The sequence below is a fragment of the Phlebotomus papatasi genome, chromosome 2 (genome assembly GCF_024763615.1).
Source record: "Phlebotomus papatasi isolate M1 chromosome 2, Ppap_2.1, whole genome shotgun sequence".
NCBI lineage: Eukaryota > Metazoa > Arthropoda > Insecta > Diptera > Psychodidae > Phlebotomus > Phlebotomus papatasi.
In genome coordinates this window covers 10,434,770-10,454,212 of record NC_077223.1, presented here as the reverse complement: position 1 = coordinate 10,454,212, position 19,443 = coordinate 10,434,770, and the positions used below count along the sequence as shown (strand labels likewise).

Genomic DNA, 19,443 nt, shown 5'->3' with positions numbered 1-19,443 from the left:
TTATAGGACTTTTATGAGTTGTGGTTCTATAAAAATGTACTTTCTTTTTATACAGTAGAGTCTCCTAAATTCGAACGCTCGGGGGGTATTTTTGACATTTCTCACCTCCCAAATTCGAACGATTTTTTCAAAACTAACGAAATTGGTGTGAGATTAAATTGTACTTTGAATCAAATTCCCGTACTTTCTCGCAAGTCTTAGTGATAACATACTTCCTTTCCATTTTACACGACCATAATGTATGTAAACATTCAGGAAGAAGCACATAAATATGATTTTCATTCGCCAAGAATACGAACTTTATAACATAACCTCACAATTGACATTTTGAATCCAAACGGCGTTCGAATTTGAGAGATTCAGATTTGAGAGACTCTACTGTACAAGCTTCAGACTTAAGGCTTATCCATGTGGTTTAACTCCTCTAATTTCTCAATAAGCAAGATTTTTGCAAAAGTAATGACATAGAATTGTATATTATGGATATAGACCAATTAGTACAACATATTCAGATAAATTAACGTTATTGTTTGTGTTCTCGAAATTACAGGATTTCAGGGAGTGAACTAAATCTTTAGTCCAAAGACCTATTTATACGGGATTAACTTCAGACCGATGGCTTAACTTGTATCATTTCACTTCTATATGAACTGATTAAAAAAAAAATTATGTAATTGCTTGTATTTAAGAAACTCCAAAATTCAGGAACTGGGATAAATCTCTGGGATAAAGATACCTCTGGGAACTGGGATAAAGATACCTCTCTATCTTTTGAAATGATGGGTGATTCATCTTTAAGGGATTCTACTTTTTTTTATATTGCGAATATTATGGCTGTTTAAATGTAAGAACCGACTGTACATTGTAAAAATGGAATGTGTATATAATAAATAAAAAATAAATACAGTAGAGTCCCGCTATAGGCCATCGCTCTATAGTCCACAATTTATCGACCGTTGATTTCAAATCACTGAGGTTAATTTTTTTTTGGTCCGCGACATGCAATGTTTCCATAATTATTTTAATATTTTTGGCAAACTTTATTGAGTAGTTGTGATAATTGTGATACATAATGAAGAGAGTGAGCACAAGTACCACAATCGCAAAGAAAGTGGAAGCCGTCGAGCAATTTCAATACTAAAAATCGTTGATAATTTTAAAAAATTACATGGACTATAGTGCGACCCAAGTGTCAAATCTGGAACCAAATATGGACTATAGCGAGACTCTACTGTAAATCTTTGTTCTGAATACAGCTTTAGCAATCTTCCATGTAAGAAATTGAACAAATATATTACCCTGCAAAGTCTTCAATGTCTTTTTACACCAATCAGCAATTCATAATAAACTATTTAGTAGTTTTTCTTGGAAACCAAATTCACTTCAAAACAAATGATTTTCCGAATTTTGATCACGCTGCATTTGGCCTATCACGCGAGTTTTTTTTGGCGGGAAAAAAAGTGAGTGAAATGAGTGAGGGAGCGAAATGGAAAGGGTTTTTTTTTCCATCGCTGATTGGATTTCCATTGAAGGTGTAATGCGTGGAGAAATAGGCAAAAGTGGGCAATTTGAGGAAAAAAAAAGTGGCTCCTTGAGGGGGCAGAAAATGATTATTGGGAAAAAGTGCGGTCTTTCTCTCCCCCGACACACGTGAATTGATCATCCACGGTCGTGTCTGCCGGGATGAATGTGCAAGAAGTTAAACAGTGAGAGGCCCAAATGCCGCAAAGTTTGATGTGGCGTGGTTTTATTTGAGTCTCTTATTATTTTAAAAGGCATTGAGAGAAACTGGGTGGACGGACGAGTGTACGGAAACTTCTTTTTCATTCATTAAATCGATGTTAGATGATGATGTGCTGCTTTTATTATATCCATCGACGGGAGGTGGTCTCCAACTTTTTCCACCATACTTCACTGATGTTGGATGTTACGTGGTTTTGGTAAAAAGAACAAGTACGAAAGTATAAGAGTGAAGTTTTGGTTTTAGAGACTTTTGCCCGATGCTGGTTCGCCAATTCGTTCCGCCATATGCTTCAATTTGTTGGTGTTTCTTATGCTTCTCCATTGCCCTTCCATCTCGCAACTCTCGCCACGACCAATATGCTTCGAATACATGTTGATGTCTTATGATGAAATATCCCAGCCCCAACAAAGGCAAAGGCAAATGGAAGAACATATTTTTATCTCTTGTCTTTCTTTGGATAAAATCGCGTATTGCAAGCCCAGCTTCTTGTGTTTCATTGCCTCCTTTTTTGCAACAACTGCCCATTGCTGCCATATAAGATGGTTTATATAGAAATGTAGAAAACCGCAACCAAATCTTCATCATCTTCCTCCTTCTGGGCGCTCTCTTATGGTTTTCAAGTACACACAAGATGAAAATTACGTGGTTTCAGGTGGCAATTTTTCTTTCACAATATCTTGGTAATTTGTAGCCAAAATGGAAGAGTTTACAGAACGCTATTTTCTAAGCACAAAAAGGCATTGGAAAATAGAATAGAAGACATAACTTGAATGAATGTGTCAAAAAAGTAGGACGTCATTAACGAAATAATTAACATAAAACAAAATTTTGCAGTACACTTATACCTTGAAATTTTAATATTTACCTCCTTAATTAGGATTTTTAAAGGCTTGTACAGATGTTAGGATAATCCGAAAAACTGTTTAGCCTCTAAAATTTGACAGTAAATATTTATTCGAAACTGTCATACACTGAGGGCTAAGGATCATCAATTAGAGGTCATTTGCATAAATTTCCTTTAACTAATCTCTTACTGCTAAATTTTACAGACTAAATATTCTCAAGGATCAGCCTGAGTCTATTTGAGACCTTAAGATGATTAGCCTATAAAATTTGGCAGTAAAGATTTATACCAAATTGTCATACAATTTAAAAATTAGAGAAAAACGCCCAGTTTCAAAAGTGCCCTAATTCGAAGGTGCCCTTACTTCCGCCTGTAGTCGTTTGTCAAAACAATTACCGTAGATGCGGGTTTAAACACTGAAGGTTGATCTTTAACGATCCTATGTATCTATCATATCTGATCGATAAAGATCAATCTTATATATCCAAATTAAAGAAAAAGTTACGAACAGCAGATTGGGAAAGTCACCTGCATCTATGATATACTAAATATTTGTTTAACCCTTTAAGGACGAGTGAGTCAAAAATCGGGGGTCAGAAAAAATAATTTTTTCTGACTTTTTAATGCAGATGCAGAATTTAGATGGTCGTAGGAAAAATTTCGTTTTTGGGTCACCGGTGACCCAATCGTCCTTAAAGGGTTAAACTCTATTGAAGCATTTCTTGGAATAGTCAGTTATGAAAATAAAATTGCATAATCAACTCTTTATTTAATAAAGTTCTACTAATGGTAATTTCGCAAAGGCTGTTTAAAATATAACCCATATTTTTGGTCGAATTTACAATAGTAGATTAACAAAATAGTAGGTACTATTAATATTTATCATTCAAATTTTAGATAAATTTTTCATAAATTTATTATTATTTTTTTAGGTGATTTAACTTGCAGACAATACTGGCAGAAATAAAGGATCAACGAAGATCTTTTTAAAGCATCGATTTTTTTGACATGTATTTTCCTAAACGAATAAAAACAAAGAAAAAGTTGCCTTTAAAGTTCGATCAGATGAGAGATATGTTGTGAGTAATAAGGTTATGATAAAACATGATCTAATCTAAGCATACAAAATTTCAAGAGATTCTAATGAACCTCTCAAAGGATCAAACGTAATCCATCCTTACGAAAAGGATCAAACAGCTTCCATATTTGACCCTTCTGTTTTTTAATGAATAGGAAAAAAATTATCGAAATTATCAAATCATTAAGGAGTTACGTGGGTCGAAAATATTGAAAAACAGCATAGGGGAAGTGCAAATGTTTCGTACGATCCCCAGCTTCGTAATGACTAAAATTTTCCAATGGTTCTGAATAAATGTGACTCATCGCACCTATATTTTAAAAACTTAGGGAAAGTGCGCAGTTTTTAAAATAATATTGCGGAGCCAAATTAATTCAGACACATATGAAAAATTTATATAGTTATTATGAAGCTTGAGACCGTGCAAAGCCTGGGCACTTTCCCTACATTCTCTAATTTTTTTTTAAATAGAATGGAAATTTGTCATTTAAAATTATGCGCGTCATAAAAATTTAGTTGTATGGACCTTATGCTCAAAGATCTCTTTGTAAAAGAAAACTTTAAAAAAGATTATTCAAATTAGGTTCGTTTGAAAATACAAAACCAATTTTTTTTTAGTGAGCAAAACTTTTACTTAAACAAAGTATTTTAAAAATATTGAAATTTGGAATTTTTGAAAAATTTCATTAAAAAAATACAACTCTCTGTTACCAAATAAATTGTGATAGAGAAAATATAAAATCTTTCGTTCAAGAACTAAATAATTTCTTTCTAGCAGAAGTTTGCGAGATTTCATTTAAATTGGTTCATTAATTTTCGAGAAATCCTGTGTAGGGGAGGTGAGGCTATATTGTTTCACGTTTCTTCGCATATTTTTAAAGGAAACTGGGTTTTAACATAATGTAATTTGAATAGACAAAACCGTTGTGGTTCTACAATAAATAATTGTAAGGACCGTCTTCTTTTGGAAATAGGCAAAAAAATCATATATCAATGTAGCCCCACAGCTCAAAGTATCCCCACCTTCCCCTACTAATTTCTTAGAGGAAGAAAAGATTAAAGCTTATGCTTTCTATTAGCCCCTAATATCAAAAAAAAATCTAAAAGAAAAACAAAAAAAAAACAGTTTTCATTGGGAATTAGAAGACCCACTTATGCCTGGCGCACATTAACTTTTGTTTAGTAAACATATTTTTGACATTTCAATGAGAGTGAGTGAGATCTACATCTAGTCATCTCGCTCACTCTAATAGAAGATTTTGAAAACATGTTTATAAACAAAAGTTATTGTGCGCTGGGCATTAACCAATTAAAATCAATTGATAAATTAAGAATTATTTATATAATCGTAGTTTTAATTAAAGGAAATATCAAACCTAGAAGTAATGCCATTTTACTAAAAAGGATTAGAACTAATTCTTTTATATTCGTGAATTAATGTTCTGTTATTAAATCCTTATCATAAAATATTTATCTCAGAGTCTAGTAATTAATTATTTTAATAACTCATTAGATTTATTGTCATTCTGAATGCATATTTTCCGATTCTGCAAGTTTTAATGACTTCAAGAGAGATATAAAAAATAGTTGATTCTACAATAGTTCTTTTTAAATTTCAATCGTTTCAACTTTCAATAGAAAAATAGGTAAAAAGCACTGTTTGGCATTTTTTTTTTTAAATAAAATTACTTATTTTCATCGCAATTATGGGTTAAAATTTAACAACTAAGAGAAATCATGCTTCGGGTGACTCAAGCTTCGGGAAACTCAATTTTTTTCTATGTTTTTTTTATGGATTTCACCAAAAGCTTTAAAAAATAATATTATAATGGCCCAAATTAATTTAAAACACATTGAAAAAGTGAATTGTTAGAAGCTTGAGTCGTCCGAATGTAGCGCGCTTTTCCCTATAAAACAGATTTTATCAAATTGTGGGAGGTAATTTTTTTGAAATTCTTCATCTTTTTATTGCACTGCTCAAAATCTTTTTGACCTTGCAAAAAACTTTCTTCTTGGGTTATTTCTCTTTTTTTCTGTGCCCCGATTCCACAAACACTAGAAGTTGATGATGACTGTAAAATTGTTGATGTACGGTAAGGGGCGAGAGAATCGTAAATAAATGAGAGATGATAAAAATCAGAAAAAAATATCCGCATTTGAGAAGATTTTAAGACATGACATGCAAGAAATGAGATGAGATTGACGATCATGTTGGTGTTCTTTCGATCATCATCGAAAAGTTCTTCCCCAAGATAGTGCCATAAATGTTGACAATTCAACTAAAGAAGCAAAAATGTTTCATCTTCCCAACATTTATGAGGTACTTTGAGGATGTTTTACATCACACAAAATTCGCCATTTCCAAAGCGATCTCATCATTTTATGGCCATCATACTCTTGGTATTGTGGAAGCTTGTCACTTGGCCTGCAACATTGGCACCCGAATCATCATCTTCCAGCGATATTATACATAGTTTCATGCAAAACGTGATTTCTTTTAGCTGAAGTAATCAACAATCTTACAATATATGGCCACTTTATGAAATGACATTGATCTACAAACACGAAAGAGTTAAACTTTATCGACTATTTTGTTTATTGCCCAACAAAGAGTTGTGCATTTTACAGTAAGGGGTATAATCGTAAAATAGTGCACAAATGAATGAGGAGAAAGAGGCTAAAGGAAGACTTGAGACACCAAAAGCATCTCAAGAAAAAAAAATATTGAACCATTTGAAGGAGAAACAACAAAAGCTAACCACAATTTGTTGCTATACTTATGAATTTTATGGATTTTTTTTACATGGGTCATTTCTCTTGAGAAACAAAATAAAGTAAACCAGAAGAAGGAGGTTTGTTTGCTAATTTTCCGCCAAAATGTTTCTTTTTTTTTGTTAACAATTTTGAAGAGTTTCATAAAAATGTCTTTGCAGATTTTTTTTTGCATGAAATCATTTGCCAATATTTTTCACTTCACGCTAACAAATTTGAGTCAAGGCAACCAAATAGTTGTCGCATTTAAGCAGATATTGCCACAAAATATCCTAAGAACAACTATGTTACAGTATCCCTCAAATTAAACGCAACACCCAATGAATTGACGAGTGAAACAAAACATACAAGTTTGTTGATTAAAGTGCCGATAAGTTGAGCTACAAAACTTTGTTAACAATCACCAAACATAAACAGTGAGTGAGATGGCGTGCAGATATTTATTTCTTGGACAAATTGCTTGCTAAAACATTTCGTCATGTGTTCCAAACAAACAAGCTCGTGAAAAATAATACTCTCTTTAGACGCATTTTGAAAAATAAAATAAAAAAGAAGAAAAATTGCTTTGTTAAGCGCCACCCTCTTAAAAGACAAAAACAAAGCCTTCAATGTGACCAATATGTTGCAACATGAAGAAGTCACACGACACTCCAACAAATCATTTAACTATTATTTGCAGAAAAGTGCAACGAAAGGAATTGAATTGCAACTTAAAGTACTTTTCAAAAGCAGTCTCCCCTATAAGGAATATTCCACATTGTTCCATACAAGCCTCTATGGAATGTTCCATCTGTTCTCTTGGATTATTACGCTCTGGTCTCCATGGACAAATTAGCAAAGCTCAATGAGAAAGATTAGAATCTTTTAAAATAATGTTGTTTTGGTAAGTATATCGGCCAAAAGTTTCTTGACAAAGCAATGTTCGAGGAATCCAATGGAAAAAATGACAGAAAAAAAATACTTTTTAAAATTTTCTTTTTGTAAATGAATTGCCTGTAATCCATAGATGTTATTTATGTTTCAAAAAAAAAAATTAATTTGATTTCATATCAAAAATAATTCTTTTCCAAAAGTTGAATATTTTTCATCGGCCAAAAGTTTCTTGACAAATTTGAAAAAGTAGCTCAAAATTGTCAAATGTGTCCAATCAACATCCTGTTACCGGTTATATTATGAAATCATGTTATTTAAGAGGCAAATGGTCGGTTTGCACATTTTTAAAGTTATCAGGGGGCATATATATGCATACAGTAGAACCCCGCTATAGGCCATTGCTCTATAGCTCACAATTTATCGACCGTTGATTTCAAAACACTGATTTTAAGTTAGGTTATGTTTTTTAGTACGCGACATGCAATGTTGTCATAATTATTTTAATATTTTTCGCAAGCTTTATTGAGTAGTTGTGATAATTGTGATCCATAATGAAGAGAGCGAGGACAAGTACCACAATCGCAAAGAAAGTGGAAGCCGTCGAGCAATTTCAATACCAAAAGTCGTTGATAATTTTAAAAAAATGATATGGAGTAGTGCGACCCAAGTGTCAAATCTGGAACCAAATATGGCCCATAGCGAGGCTCTACTGTATAAGCATATATCCGATCCCTTCAAGCAAGCGCGACTCATTATTTATAGGGCTAAGCAGTCTCCCATTCTCATATTTCCCTCAAAAGGCGCCACGAGAAGCAAAAAGGGCGCCAAAATATCGTGTCACATGTCAACAGGAAGAAGAACTATAAGAAAAATATTTTCTTTGACACAATAATTGAGACATTTAGACACACGCATCAATTTTTCATTGATGACATCCAAATTAGTCATAGCACGAAGGCCATTTCCTCCAAAAGAAGCTCATTCGGGGGAGACTTCCGGAAATTAGAATTAAATTATCACTCTACAATCAAGCACTTGATAAATTCGACAGTAATTTGTGAATGAACGAAGGGAAAAGGTGCGTGAGAATATACTTAATCCACCCACTATAAACCCATCATAACCTCAATTGAAAAAGAGGTAGGAAAAAAAAATTGCAAAAGCATAAGATACACTCAACACACAAACTGGTCAACAATAAAGCAAGAGAATTTTCTCAAGAAACCATTAAATAAATTCTGCTTGGAGGTTCTGAAATTTTTATCGTTTTTCAGCGTTATTTTATTGACGAATGTAACAAAACGCGCGCGTGCTTTTTTTTACACACCACCACACCATATCTTTTCCACATTCTTTTCATTGCGATGCTTTTTGTTCTGGGAGAACCATTTTTTTTGTTGTTATTCGCCCTCGTCGCCACACTTGAAGAATGGAAATCTACTGAAGCAGAAGTACACAAAAGAAACAAAATAAAAAAAACTGAACGAAAACAAAAACCGTAGGGAGCTTTTACAGTTTCTCACCCACATTTTACACTCAAAATCTTAAAAAAAAAACTTTGTGTTTACTGAAAGGAGACAATTTGATAAAAAAATAGACACAATAAATGAAATCTACGTTTCGTTAAGTTTCGTTAAGCATTTGAAATGGTTAAGATTGCTTAGAGCAGAGGCGTGCAAGAACCGTTGAAACCGAATAAACGTCAAATGAAACATGTACGTCAATGGTCAAAATGCTACCAGAACAAACTTATTTTGACGTTTATTCGGTTTTTAACGGTTTTTGCACACCTCTGGCTTAGAGCTTTCGATTATAATAAAAAAACATTCGCCAAAAATAGTATCTTAAGTTAATGTCGGCTCTTTACGTTTTGGCGAGGTAGGGGAAAGTACTCTACCTTCGAACATTCATGCCTTCGAATGACAGTGAATATTGTTCTTAAGTAGTTATCTTTATATCCTGAGCTTAAATTAAGACGTTCATGGCACTATATTCTAAAGTAGTTATACATGTATACAAGGGCATGACATTTCCTGTTTCCCATATGTTTCTAGCGGGCCGAAAAAACTTTTGGATTTATTAGCTGTTTCCTGTCAGTGTAGAATGAAATTGCAAAAAATATAAATGCAAAATAGAAGCCAACTTAATATTGAATAGGCAACCGAAAACCCGAAATTGGCAACCTACGTAGTTTTGGAGATATCTCGTGAAATGTCTAGGAAAACAGAGAAAAATTTACACTAAAACTGGTCGCATTTTTCAGACCTCATGTCACCCCCTGCATATATAGAAGCTTAAATGAAAGATCTCGTGAAAAGCTAGGAGAGACCGGGGTAAAATTAGCCACTAAATGAAATTTTTCATTGCGTATAATTTCTACAAAAAATGTTTGTATGAGACTGGTAAATATTTCAATGAATAGTTCTGCCCCGGTCGCCCCTACAACACTTTAAGAGGCGTTATAATCGAAAGTTAGATTTTCGAAATTTCGATGATAAATATATAATCGAAATCCATATTCGATATCGATCAAATTTCAGTATGTTATACGAAATTTATTGCCCGTGTGTTCCTTTTTTTTAATTAGAACAGAGTTTTTTGTGAAAAATATTACGAATTATGAATAATTTAATTTGTAAATTTTATAAATATGTTTTTTCTTGAGGGATATTCAACTGACATGAACTCGCACCACATTCACCATATTTGATGCCCTTCAGAACACTTTTATTACAAAATTTCCCAGTCGCACCCCAACTTTAACGAATGATACGACGATTAAAGGGAAATTGTTGTAGATTTCGAAGAGGAAATCCCACAAGAGTCCTCAAATGTTTCCACAATCGCTTTCTGTATGTCGTAAAAATTCATTGAACGTTAATTCAATTTGTCCCAAACCAATATTTTCCGACTTTGATCTCAGTTTGAAGGTGATTCCACGAATGAGGGTGACATTCTCAGCGAATGTTTATCTCACTCCCCCGAACGAAACCCCTTTTCAATTCAATTTCGTTGCACTTTCCTGGTTTCCGGCAAAAAATGCGAAAATGAAGGATGAATACACCTGATGGAAAATTGAGAATTTTTCCTAGCCGAGGAGGAAAAACTGTGCATTGCTGATGAGATGAAAATTGGAAAAAGAAGAAAGACGAAAAAATGCAATTTATTTCCCACCAAGCAACACATCATTTGCAGAGGAAATTTTCCTTGAAATTAACATGTCACCAGGTTTGTCTGACACAAATCTTCCTGCCATCTTTGCTGATTCTTTTTTCTCAACTCTTTCCGCTGGGTATTGCAGAAAATATCACCATGGAGGAACCGTATGTTGGTCAGGAAAATTGTCAAAGTTTTTCTGTTATAGCACAATTAATAACAAAAAAAAGTGACAAAGTGTTTAAGCTTTGCGAAATGCTAAAAGTCGTCATTTCGATATACCCTAAAAAAATTGGTTTTGCATTAATTGTTTAGACTAAAAGGGTTTAATGGTCCAAGCCAGTATTTTGAAAAGTTCAAAATCGTTTGAAATTAATTTACAAACATCGGTTCACAAAATCTGAGCCGCCTCTGGCACTCTGGAGGATAAAAATAAATAAAACGATCCCCTTTGGAAAAAGCTTACGATACATCTGATGATTATAGTTAGCGCAAGGTATCCTAGAAACCAAGAGTCGGTAGACCTTGGCAGAGGTTCCGAAAATTAGGAATGAGACTAAGTATATTGAGACCTCCTGGAAATGATCACACGGAAAAGGAATGTCACCGCTCTCAGACGGAGAAATTATGGATGATCACAATCCACCAGAATGTTACAATGCTTAGAGATCTGATCAGTCACACTTAGCACAGTCACGGAAGATTACGTGGAAGGCCTCCGTAGACCGGGGAACCTCATTCCCATAAGTTACGGCTATACGCCTTAACCAGGAGCAATAGAGTATTTTTTGGCGTGAGCTTGCAATATCTTCGAAGAGTTCACAGAGTGAGTACAATAAACTCTTTGGTTAATAAGAGAAAGGTGGTCTATTCAGGAGAAAGACGAGTTGAAATTGACGCACCGTAATCGGATCACAAAACAGCTTTTTGGATATTACAAGGGTCTGTGACTTTTTAGGGTTTATATGGAGGCCATTCCGAATTTCCCAAGACTCTATCAGAAAACACTTAAAGATCATTTGCGTATAGGTGGCAAGAGTCGGAGGCAACCAAAATCCCGAAAGGGCCAAAATTCCGAAAACCTAAATTCCGAAAGCCAAAATCCCGATTGTTCAAAATCTTGAAAGGGAAGGAATTATATGGAGGATAATGTGCAAAATAATTTCCCAAGACACAGAAAATTTCCCTTTAGCACTTTTCAGAATTCGGGATATTGGCGTTCAGGATTTTGGCTTTCGGAATTTTGGCTTTCGGGATTTTGACCGGGATCCGGTAAGAGTAACCGAGTAAGACTAATGAAAGGTCATAGATAAACAATGAGGAGATAACTGGGCCCAACAATGACCCGCTTCTCCCTCTGAGTGCGTTCACTGAGGTAGGACCTAACCAGAGACACGGCCGAAGAGAAGAAATTGAATTTGTCGTACGATTTAAAGTTTGGCAAGGAGATACATAATTTTGCAATAGTGAAGGTCAAATGAAGGTCATACCAATGTGATTGAAAATAACAAATGTAATTAATATATTTGGAATTTACACTATTATATCCAAAAATGAACGGTCAAATGTCTAATGGTTTCATTAACAAGTTATTGGGACAAGTAATCATTAGACCTTATATCGCTATCTACTACCGTTTGGCTTCTGCCTTCAAGACTTCATATATATCATAAAAGCGACGGATTATATACATTGCTGTCTCTACAGAGTTCGAGCAACAACAGACACAAATCCCGGAGGAATCCAATTCTCGAGAAATTGAGAGCACAAGACGAGGGCATGAAAAAAGGAAAAACTTCAGTCTATTATGCATTGAAGCCTCTCGGATGTGCATCAATGCAGGAGGAACTCATGCGAATCCGGCAGCAGTTTGTGGTCTCCGAGTGAGACCCATTGACTCTGAACTGAATGCAACAAATTCTCCTATAACATTGCAAAATACCCGGACGGCAAAAAAAAATTATCCCAAATATAAATCTAGGGTGGAATATTTTTTTGCCTGGCTACACCATCATCTCGATTCACACAATTAATCACCAGAAATATTTCGAGAGAGGCAATCCGAGGACAGGGAGAATTCCAACCATTCCAACAAGAAATTTCAGTAGCAGTCGAAGATCTTTGTCACCCAGCTGCTGAGATAATCGAGAAGCAAGAAAAAAAAAGATGAAATTGACCCCCAGAAGGAGGAGAACACGAGAGACACTTGAGGAGTCTCTTGAGGTGCCTTTAATCCTCACCGCAGCTTTAAGATCTCACCAGAGGCGCTCACGCACAAGAAAAGACGATCGTCGTGTGTCGGTGAGAATGGTCCAAAACTGATCTTTTGGGATATAAATCCACTTGGAAGCCCTTCAAGGGTCCAATAACCATGAAAAATCATTTTGAATTATTTCCTTGAAAATCCACACCGAACAATATAACGATTCCTGTGCCCTATGAGAGGCCTCTGCGTCACTTAAATCAACAATTGTCGAGAGCAAAAATTCTCAGAAAAAAAATACGCAGTTTACAAAATATACCATCAATATCTCACACAGAAACAACAATTCTCACGGAATTCCTTTCACTTTGCATAATCTCTTTGATATTTAACGCGACACGTGCATCTTCATTGAATCGCCGTAAAATCTGTCTGAGACGATCATTTGGCAAAGATGAAAAATCATAAAATTCATGAGAAATATGGCGAATTGGGAAGATGAATGGCAACTTTTTTGTTTTCAAATTTTGTATTTAGTAAAACCTCAGAAAGTTTCTCGGGCAGAATTCGTGGAAAAAAATCTCTATGTGCCTCTTTGACTTAGGAGAGAAAACGATGAATGCTAATCAACATGACAAGATGACACAAATTTCAATTCAATGATCTGCCTCTCGGCTTGCACTGTTCCTCATATGAGAAGCTCATCTCGTGATTGGAAGTTGTGAGATGTTGAAATTTATGTTCAAGTCCCATGTCACCTGCTACTCGACAGTGTTAACATGACACCGAAACATTTCTCGCCTCGTCTGCTTTACCCTTAGCTTCGTCTTGTGCCACGGTTCTTTTTGGTGTTGATGCCAAAGATGCCGATGACATCCAAGAATGAGATTAGGGACCAAACACTCTTAGACTCTTTGCATTTAAGAAGAAAATTGAGACGTAGAGTCTCTTCAGGGCTGTGGGAAGTTCCACCACTGCAACTAATCCTATTGAGAACCGATTTTCGCGCTACAAAGAATTTTTGCGATCTCTTATGTGAATGTGCATGATCACAGCTAAGAAGTCATAAAAAATTATCATTACTTGCCTAATGTTGTATTACCTGGTTTTATATGCACAAATATAAACTTTATGCCTGCGAAAAGGTATGGAATAAGCAGCGAAATAGAAAAGACTTTGTTGAATGCTCAATATGAGTTCGAAGCTATGCTTATCATGCCCTGAAAATTAATAATAATAATAATGGTGGCACAATATTCCATTGAGGAACAATACCTTTTCCAAGGGGTGAATAAGTGACTCACAGAGTGTACTGTGAGTAGCCATCGGCAAAATTGTGCCGATCTGAAGCTAAAAATCGGTAGATCGTCTTTATTTTGCTAAAAATTCAACAGATCGGCAGAATGTGGCCAGACAGCGACAGATCGGCGTGTTCTTTAAGAAAAATCGGCAGATTATTTGCCCTTAAAAATTCAATTTTAAGTAAAATTTTTCTAAAAAATCTTGACTGATAAGAAATTATAGCAGTTAAGCCATATGGCTAAATTTTAGGTCTGAAACTCGCAATACAGTAATGGGTCTATTAGTCCCATTTAAATTTAAATACCTTTAACGCCAGACAATTCCTACTGCCTAGTAAATTCTTTACGCTTTGATTTTATCCCGCCAATGTGTTGCTGACATGAAGTATACGGCTAAATGCGAAATGTCAGAAAGCATTTCACTAACTGTAACTGTGGATGCAATTATTGCTGATTAACATCATATTCCTTCATGACAGAAAAGAGACACGATAAGAGGAAAATATTTATGAGTTTTTAACGAAGGCTACTTTATGGGGGGTCACTAAATATCTCAAGTCGATATCTTTAACAGTTTGCGTCTACTTGTCACCGCCATCTGCCTCAATATTTCACAAGTACCGACCAAAATGCTGATTGTATACTAAGGTAATTGACTCTCAATACCTTTTTTAATTACAAAAAAACTGAAAATCGATAGATAACAAATATTGCTCCCTCAATGTATACGAGCAATAAGATGTACTTCTAAAAACCGAAGGAGAGGAAAGCGAACCATTATTATTTATTTATATTTTATGCACATTCAACAAACGAAAAAAACACCAATAACAAAAGCGACGATCATGAAACGGCAGCCACATCTCTCGGAGATCGCTGAATAGTAAAACATGACGTGAAGTGATCGCATCATAAATCATGTCGATGCGCGCGGATACTTCTTTAAGCTCAATATGCTTCAAGACTCTTTTTTTTTTACTATACACAGCTCCTCTCCCTCTCACTCTAACCAAAAGAACCACCCATTCTTTCTATTCACATTTCTGTGGATTTTTTTTCACCATGATCTCTGCCTCTTGTGTTCTTTATTATTTATTGCCACTCTATCTCATTTTTGCCCAAGATCCTCGCGCGGACAGAGAAAATGACGATCAATCGATTTTCTCGGAGAGTACGTTGATTGTGATGTGAGACGACTTAAGAGAATGGGAACAAAACACTATGTCGAGAAAAGTTTTTGGGGAGAAAAACATTCAAAAAATAACCACAAGATCATCATTGAGCCAATTAAGATCATTGATCCTCAGTGCGCCTTCTCAAAGGGCCCCCCCCTAAACACTGCTTAACTCATGAAAGAAGCACTCACCTGAATCACTCTCATGGGCAATCCAGTCTCCTTGGCTAGTTGCTCACGAATATGTCTTGTGGGTTTTGGTGTTTGACTAAATGCCGTCTTGAGGATTTCCAGTTGTTTAGCCTTTATCGTCGTCCGTGGACCACGACGCTTTGATCCACTTCCACCGTCATCAGGACTCTTGTTCTCTGCCTGAGAGTCCCCACGACCATCGGGATCACCATCAAGGGAGCCCTAGCAGTAACATAAGCCAAACTCAATTCTCTTATTGAAAAAATTAACTTCCTGATCGCAATTAATGCATTAACACTGCAGCGCATGTTATCTAAATGTGACAACATTTTCGACATTTGTTACACTGGAATATCTTTTAATCTAACCGAAGATAAAACCGATAAAACATCTTCATTAGGAAATTCTTGGCATTTTTAACACTTAAATATTTTGTTCATTTGAAGACAATATTTAATTCTCTTGCAGAAAAATGAACATTTTAATTGCAAATAACGCATGAAATAACAATAGTACATGTCATTTCAATGTGTCCAAACCTTCAACAGTTGTAGCATTAGAAAAAATCCCATTTAAAAAATAGAATTAAATAAGACCATTAATTTATAATTATGGAATCAAGTTAGAGTGCATCAGAGTTTACATTTATGCATGTCTTCATTACAGACTGTTTACTCTGCCCTTGTGTGAGGATTGAATCTCAAATGAGGTTGCGTCTTCTCAACTTCAATTAATTCACCAATTAAGTGCATTTCTTCAGTGAATAAAGCATCATTCTTCATTATTACAACCCTATTCCTGATATACTAAGTCTACATTAGAACAGGGTAATGGCTCAAAACTAATAATAAAATTTTATTGTACCACATTAATGTAGAAAATTTCACAGTCACTCACCTGATCTGAATCATCATGACCAGTTTTACTGTCTGTGCTGATACTTTGTACTGAGAGATCTGATGTACCTAGCGGTCCTGCTGAATCTGGACCATTTGGCCCAAGAGGACCTAATCCCATTGGTGGTCCTCGCAAATGTGTATCATCGTCATCCTCGTCCTCCGATCCAGAACCCATAAGAGAATCTACCAATACAAAGAGAAAAAAACAAAAATAAAATACCTGAAGGTAACACTCAATTGCAATTCAAATACGCAGCCTAAGAAAATCAGACAAAACACAAATCACCAAGAAGCACGTGTAACATAATCGGTTAGGGTCTCATCAGTCTTTTTGCCTTGCCACTAAAAAATTTTCGGAATAAAAATTTCACGAGCAAGAGCTACGTGAAAAAATGCGACATTGAATTTCAAATGAGAGCAATAATTAACGAAATTTAGTCATATTCAAATAGCCAGATCTTATTTTCCACCTCATGCCACACTGTTTTGATTTATTGCTTTATTCACACTTGGGCAAACTTTTCAAAATAACAGAGTACATTTTTACTTTCAGGACTCCTTTAATGGCCAATTGAATCACTAAAGACGCAAATTAAATGCAAAATTAGCAGTTAAAACCAAACTTGCAAAGTTACACTATCAAAATGCACCTTGGTAATCATAATGGTTTGGCGATAAATTTAAAATTGAAATGGACGATAAGAAAATGTGTAAAAATATAATTGAAAATTTATCAAAAACATACTTTTATTGATTGAAACGGTGATTTTTCTGAGCATCTTGAAATTGCATGAAAGAAATACTATGGAATGTCTTTCGGAACATTCGCAAATTCCATAGGAAGTTTCCACAAGGAGTTTGAAGAGCTCCTCTCAAAGTCTTCACTTTCTCCTACGAATTTTCCACGGATATTTCCTAACTTCTAAAATTCATGGAAGCTTGTGCTATAGGGTTTCAAACGCATAGCGATAGCCTATAGCCGATCGCCTGCAAAGTTTCACTGTGGAAGATAAATCTGTGGATTTACGGGAGGGTTCCGTGGAATTATTATCTTTCCAAGTAGAATCCTTGACGGGGCTTACTAAAATAACGTTATAGGGGCGAATGAACACTTTTTCGATAGGGAACCCTTATTGACACTCTTGTCAAAATGTTGAAATTTATTTAATGTATCTAGTAAAATATAGGTAATATGGCATTTTTTCATTAATTTACGGTTTTCGATAAGGATAAGTGTTCAAATTTCGTATTCCAAATGGTACAGAATATGGTGTCAAAAGGTCCTGACACAAGTTCTTAAAATGTCAATAGGTATTCCTTTCACTCTACTCCTAACTTATAAAGGAAAAATCGGAAACTCAGGGTGCCACTCATTTCTCAACTACCTCGGAGTGAACTGTCCACAGCGACTGATGTTCACTCACCGAAGTACGGAGACAACTAACACGAATAAAAGCCCCAGCAACCTTCAGTACCCATACGTATGGATCATGGGTTGGGTGTGTCATAGGAATGAAGGATTAGAATTAGTGGGTTTGGCCTTCCACTGGGTTGACAATTGTCAAATGTGTCATACGCTCTACACAAGACTTCCTGGAATGGAAGACAATACTGTCGCACTTGTATTTTCTCCCTAACGTTATAATTCTTGCGAGCAACACGCAAAACGATATGGTAGCTATATTTTCAATTCAAAAGTAGAATAACTGAGCGTTTATCTGACAGAGACATTCTCCATGTTCCGAGTTACCAATTGGCAACGGGGAAACTGAAATACCACCGAAAATGGGGCAACACCGAACACTAATTTTTATTTCGAAGCTACACTGATTGTGAGAGAAAAACGGAGGTGCGATTAACATTTTTTCCTCATAACTTTAACACTTTTTAGGTGTAAAAATATATCAACATTTTTTAATGTTAATTTTACACCTTTTTAAGGGTAAAATTAACATGAAAAGTGTAACTTTAACCCCCAATACACCTAAACAGGGTAATATTTATACCGATTTCGGATCAATACTGCAGGATAAAATAAACAATTCCGGAATGTTATTTTAACGTTTTCGAATTTCTCTCAGTGTAAGGTAAAGTGCCCTCACTCGACTGGTAGAATTATTTATTCAATTTTCAATGATTATTCGCGATTTTAAATCAATTTCAGAGAAGGGATTTTGAAGAAAATGAAAAAAAATATCATTGGAAAAGTCGTGGAATTCCTTATTTAAATCCACGGAATTCTTGAAGGCTATTTCATAGAAAAGTTATGGAAACGTTCGTGCAGAAAAGTCCGTGGATATCCGCGGACATTCGTAATTCGTCGATCACATTCTAGGGAACCCTACGCGGTTTATCAATCAGCGGACATTGCAGAAACGACTGCAGGAAATCCAATGGAATTACCACGTCCATTGGCTATAGGGTATGTCAAATTTTCAATCAATCTTTGACATTTCAAAAGTGTCAGTTAGAATAACGAATTTATACTGAAAAATTTAACAATGTGATCAATGAATTGTTAACCCAATGCACTTCAACCCTTTAAGAATAGCCTCCAGTGGTGAAAATATAAAAATGAAGAAAGCACCAAGAGAAATAAAACGACAGAGATCATAAATTAACTATGAATCTTTGCGGCCTGGGAGGATGGGAGACGGTGGAAAAAAAAGGAATAAAAGAGACCATTAAAAATTGGTTGTGGATCAGCGATTAATATTCCATTCCCATCGTTAGCCCAATATTCCAGGCCAGCCGCCAACGATAGAATCTCATGCTCGGTTGTCCCATTAATTTACTTTACGATGCTCCAAAGCATCATTTTCCAAACAATAATTAGCATCATCGTAAGTCACAATCGATGAAAAAAAAATTCCACCAAGAAAAAATGAAGAAGTGAAAGCAGTGAATTTTCCCTGGTGCTATCATCATAGAATTTCCATAAATTAGCAACGCTGTCAAGTCTCGTTTGAATATTACCCACCACAAGGGCAGAGAATTGTCCAATGGATGATATTCGAAAGTCAGAAAAAATTTCAATAATTTATTCATTTTCCTATTTCATGTCAGCCGCACACGCTCTTTCAACCTTTTCTTTAGGACTTCTTCATTTTTTTTTTGTAGTCCCCTAATATCCCTCCCCAACAGTTCCAAGAGACCCAACAACTCCAGAGAAAATGTAATTGGATTAAGATTTCAACGGTGAAAATT

At 35.2% G+C, this 19,443-nt stretch overlaps 1 protein-coding gene across 1 annotated transcript in view; it reads right to left on the bottom strand.

Annotated features, from left to right (window-relative positions):
* LOC129805066 (LIM/homeobox protein Lhx1) overlaps positions 1 to 19,443 on the bottom strand; it is a 77,531-nt gene that overhangs the window by 19,538 nt on the left and 38,550 nt on the right. Inside the window, exons 6-7 of the mRNA XM_055852886.1 lie at positions 16,235 to 16,419; positions 15,338 to 15,559 (exon numbers count right to left, since the gene is read on the bottom strand). Coding sequence (XP_055708861.1) covers positions 15,338 to 15,559; positions 16,235 to 16,419 — 407 coding nt within the window. The remainder of the gene's footprint in view (positions 1 to 15,337; positions 15,560 to 16,234; positions 16,420 to 19,443) is intronic.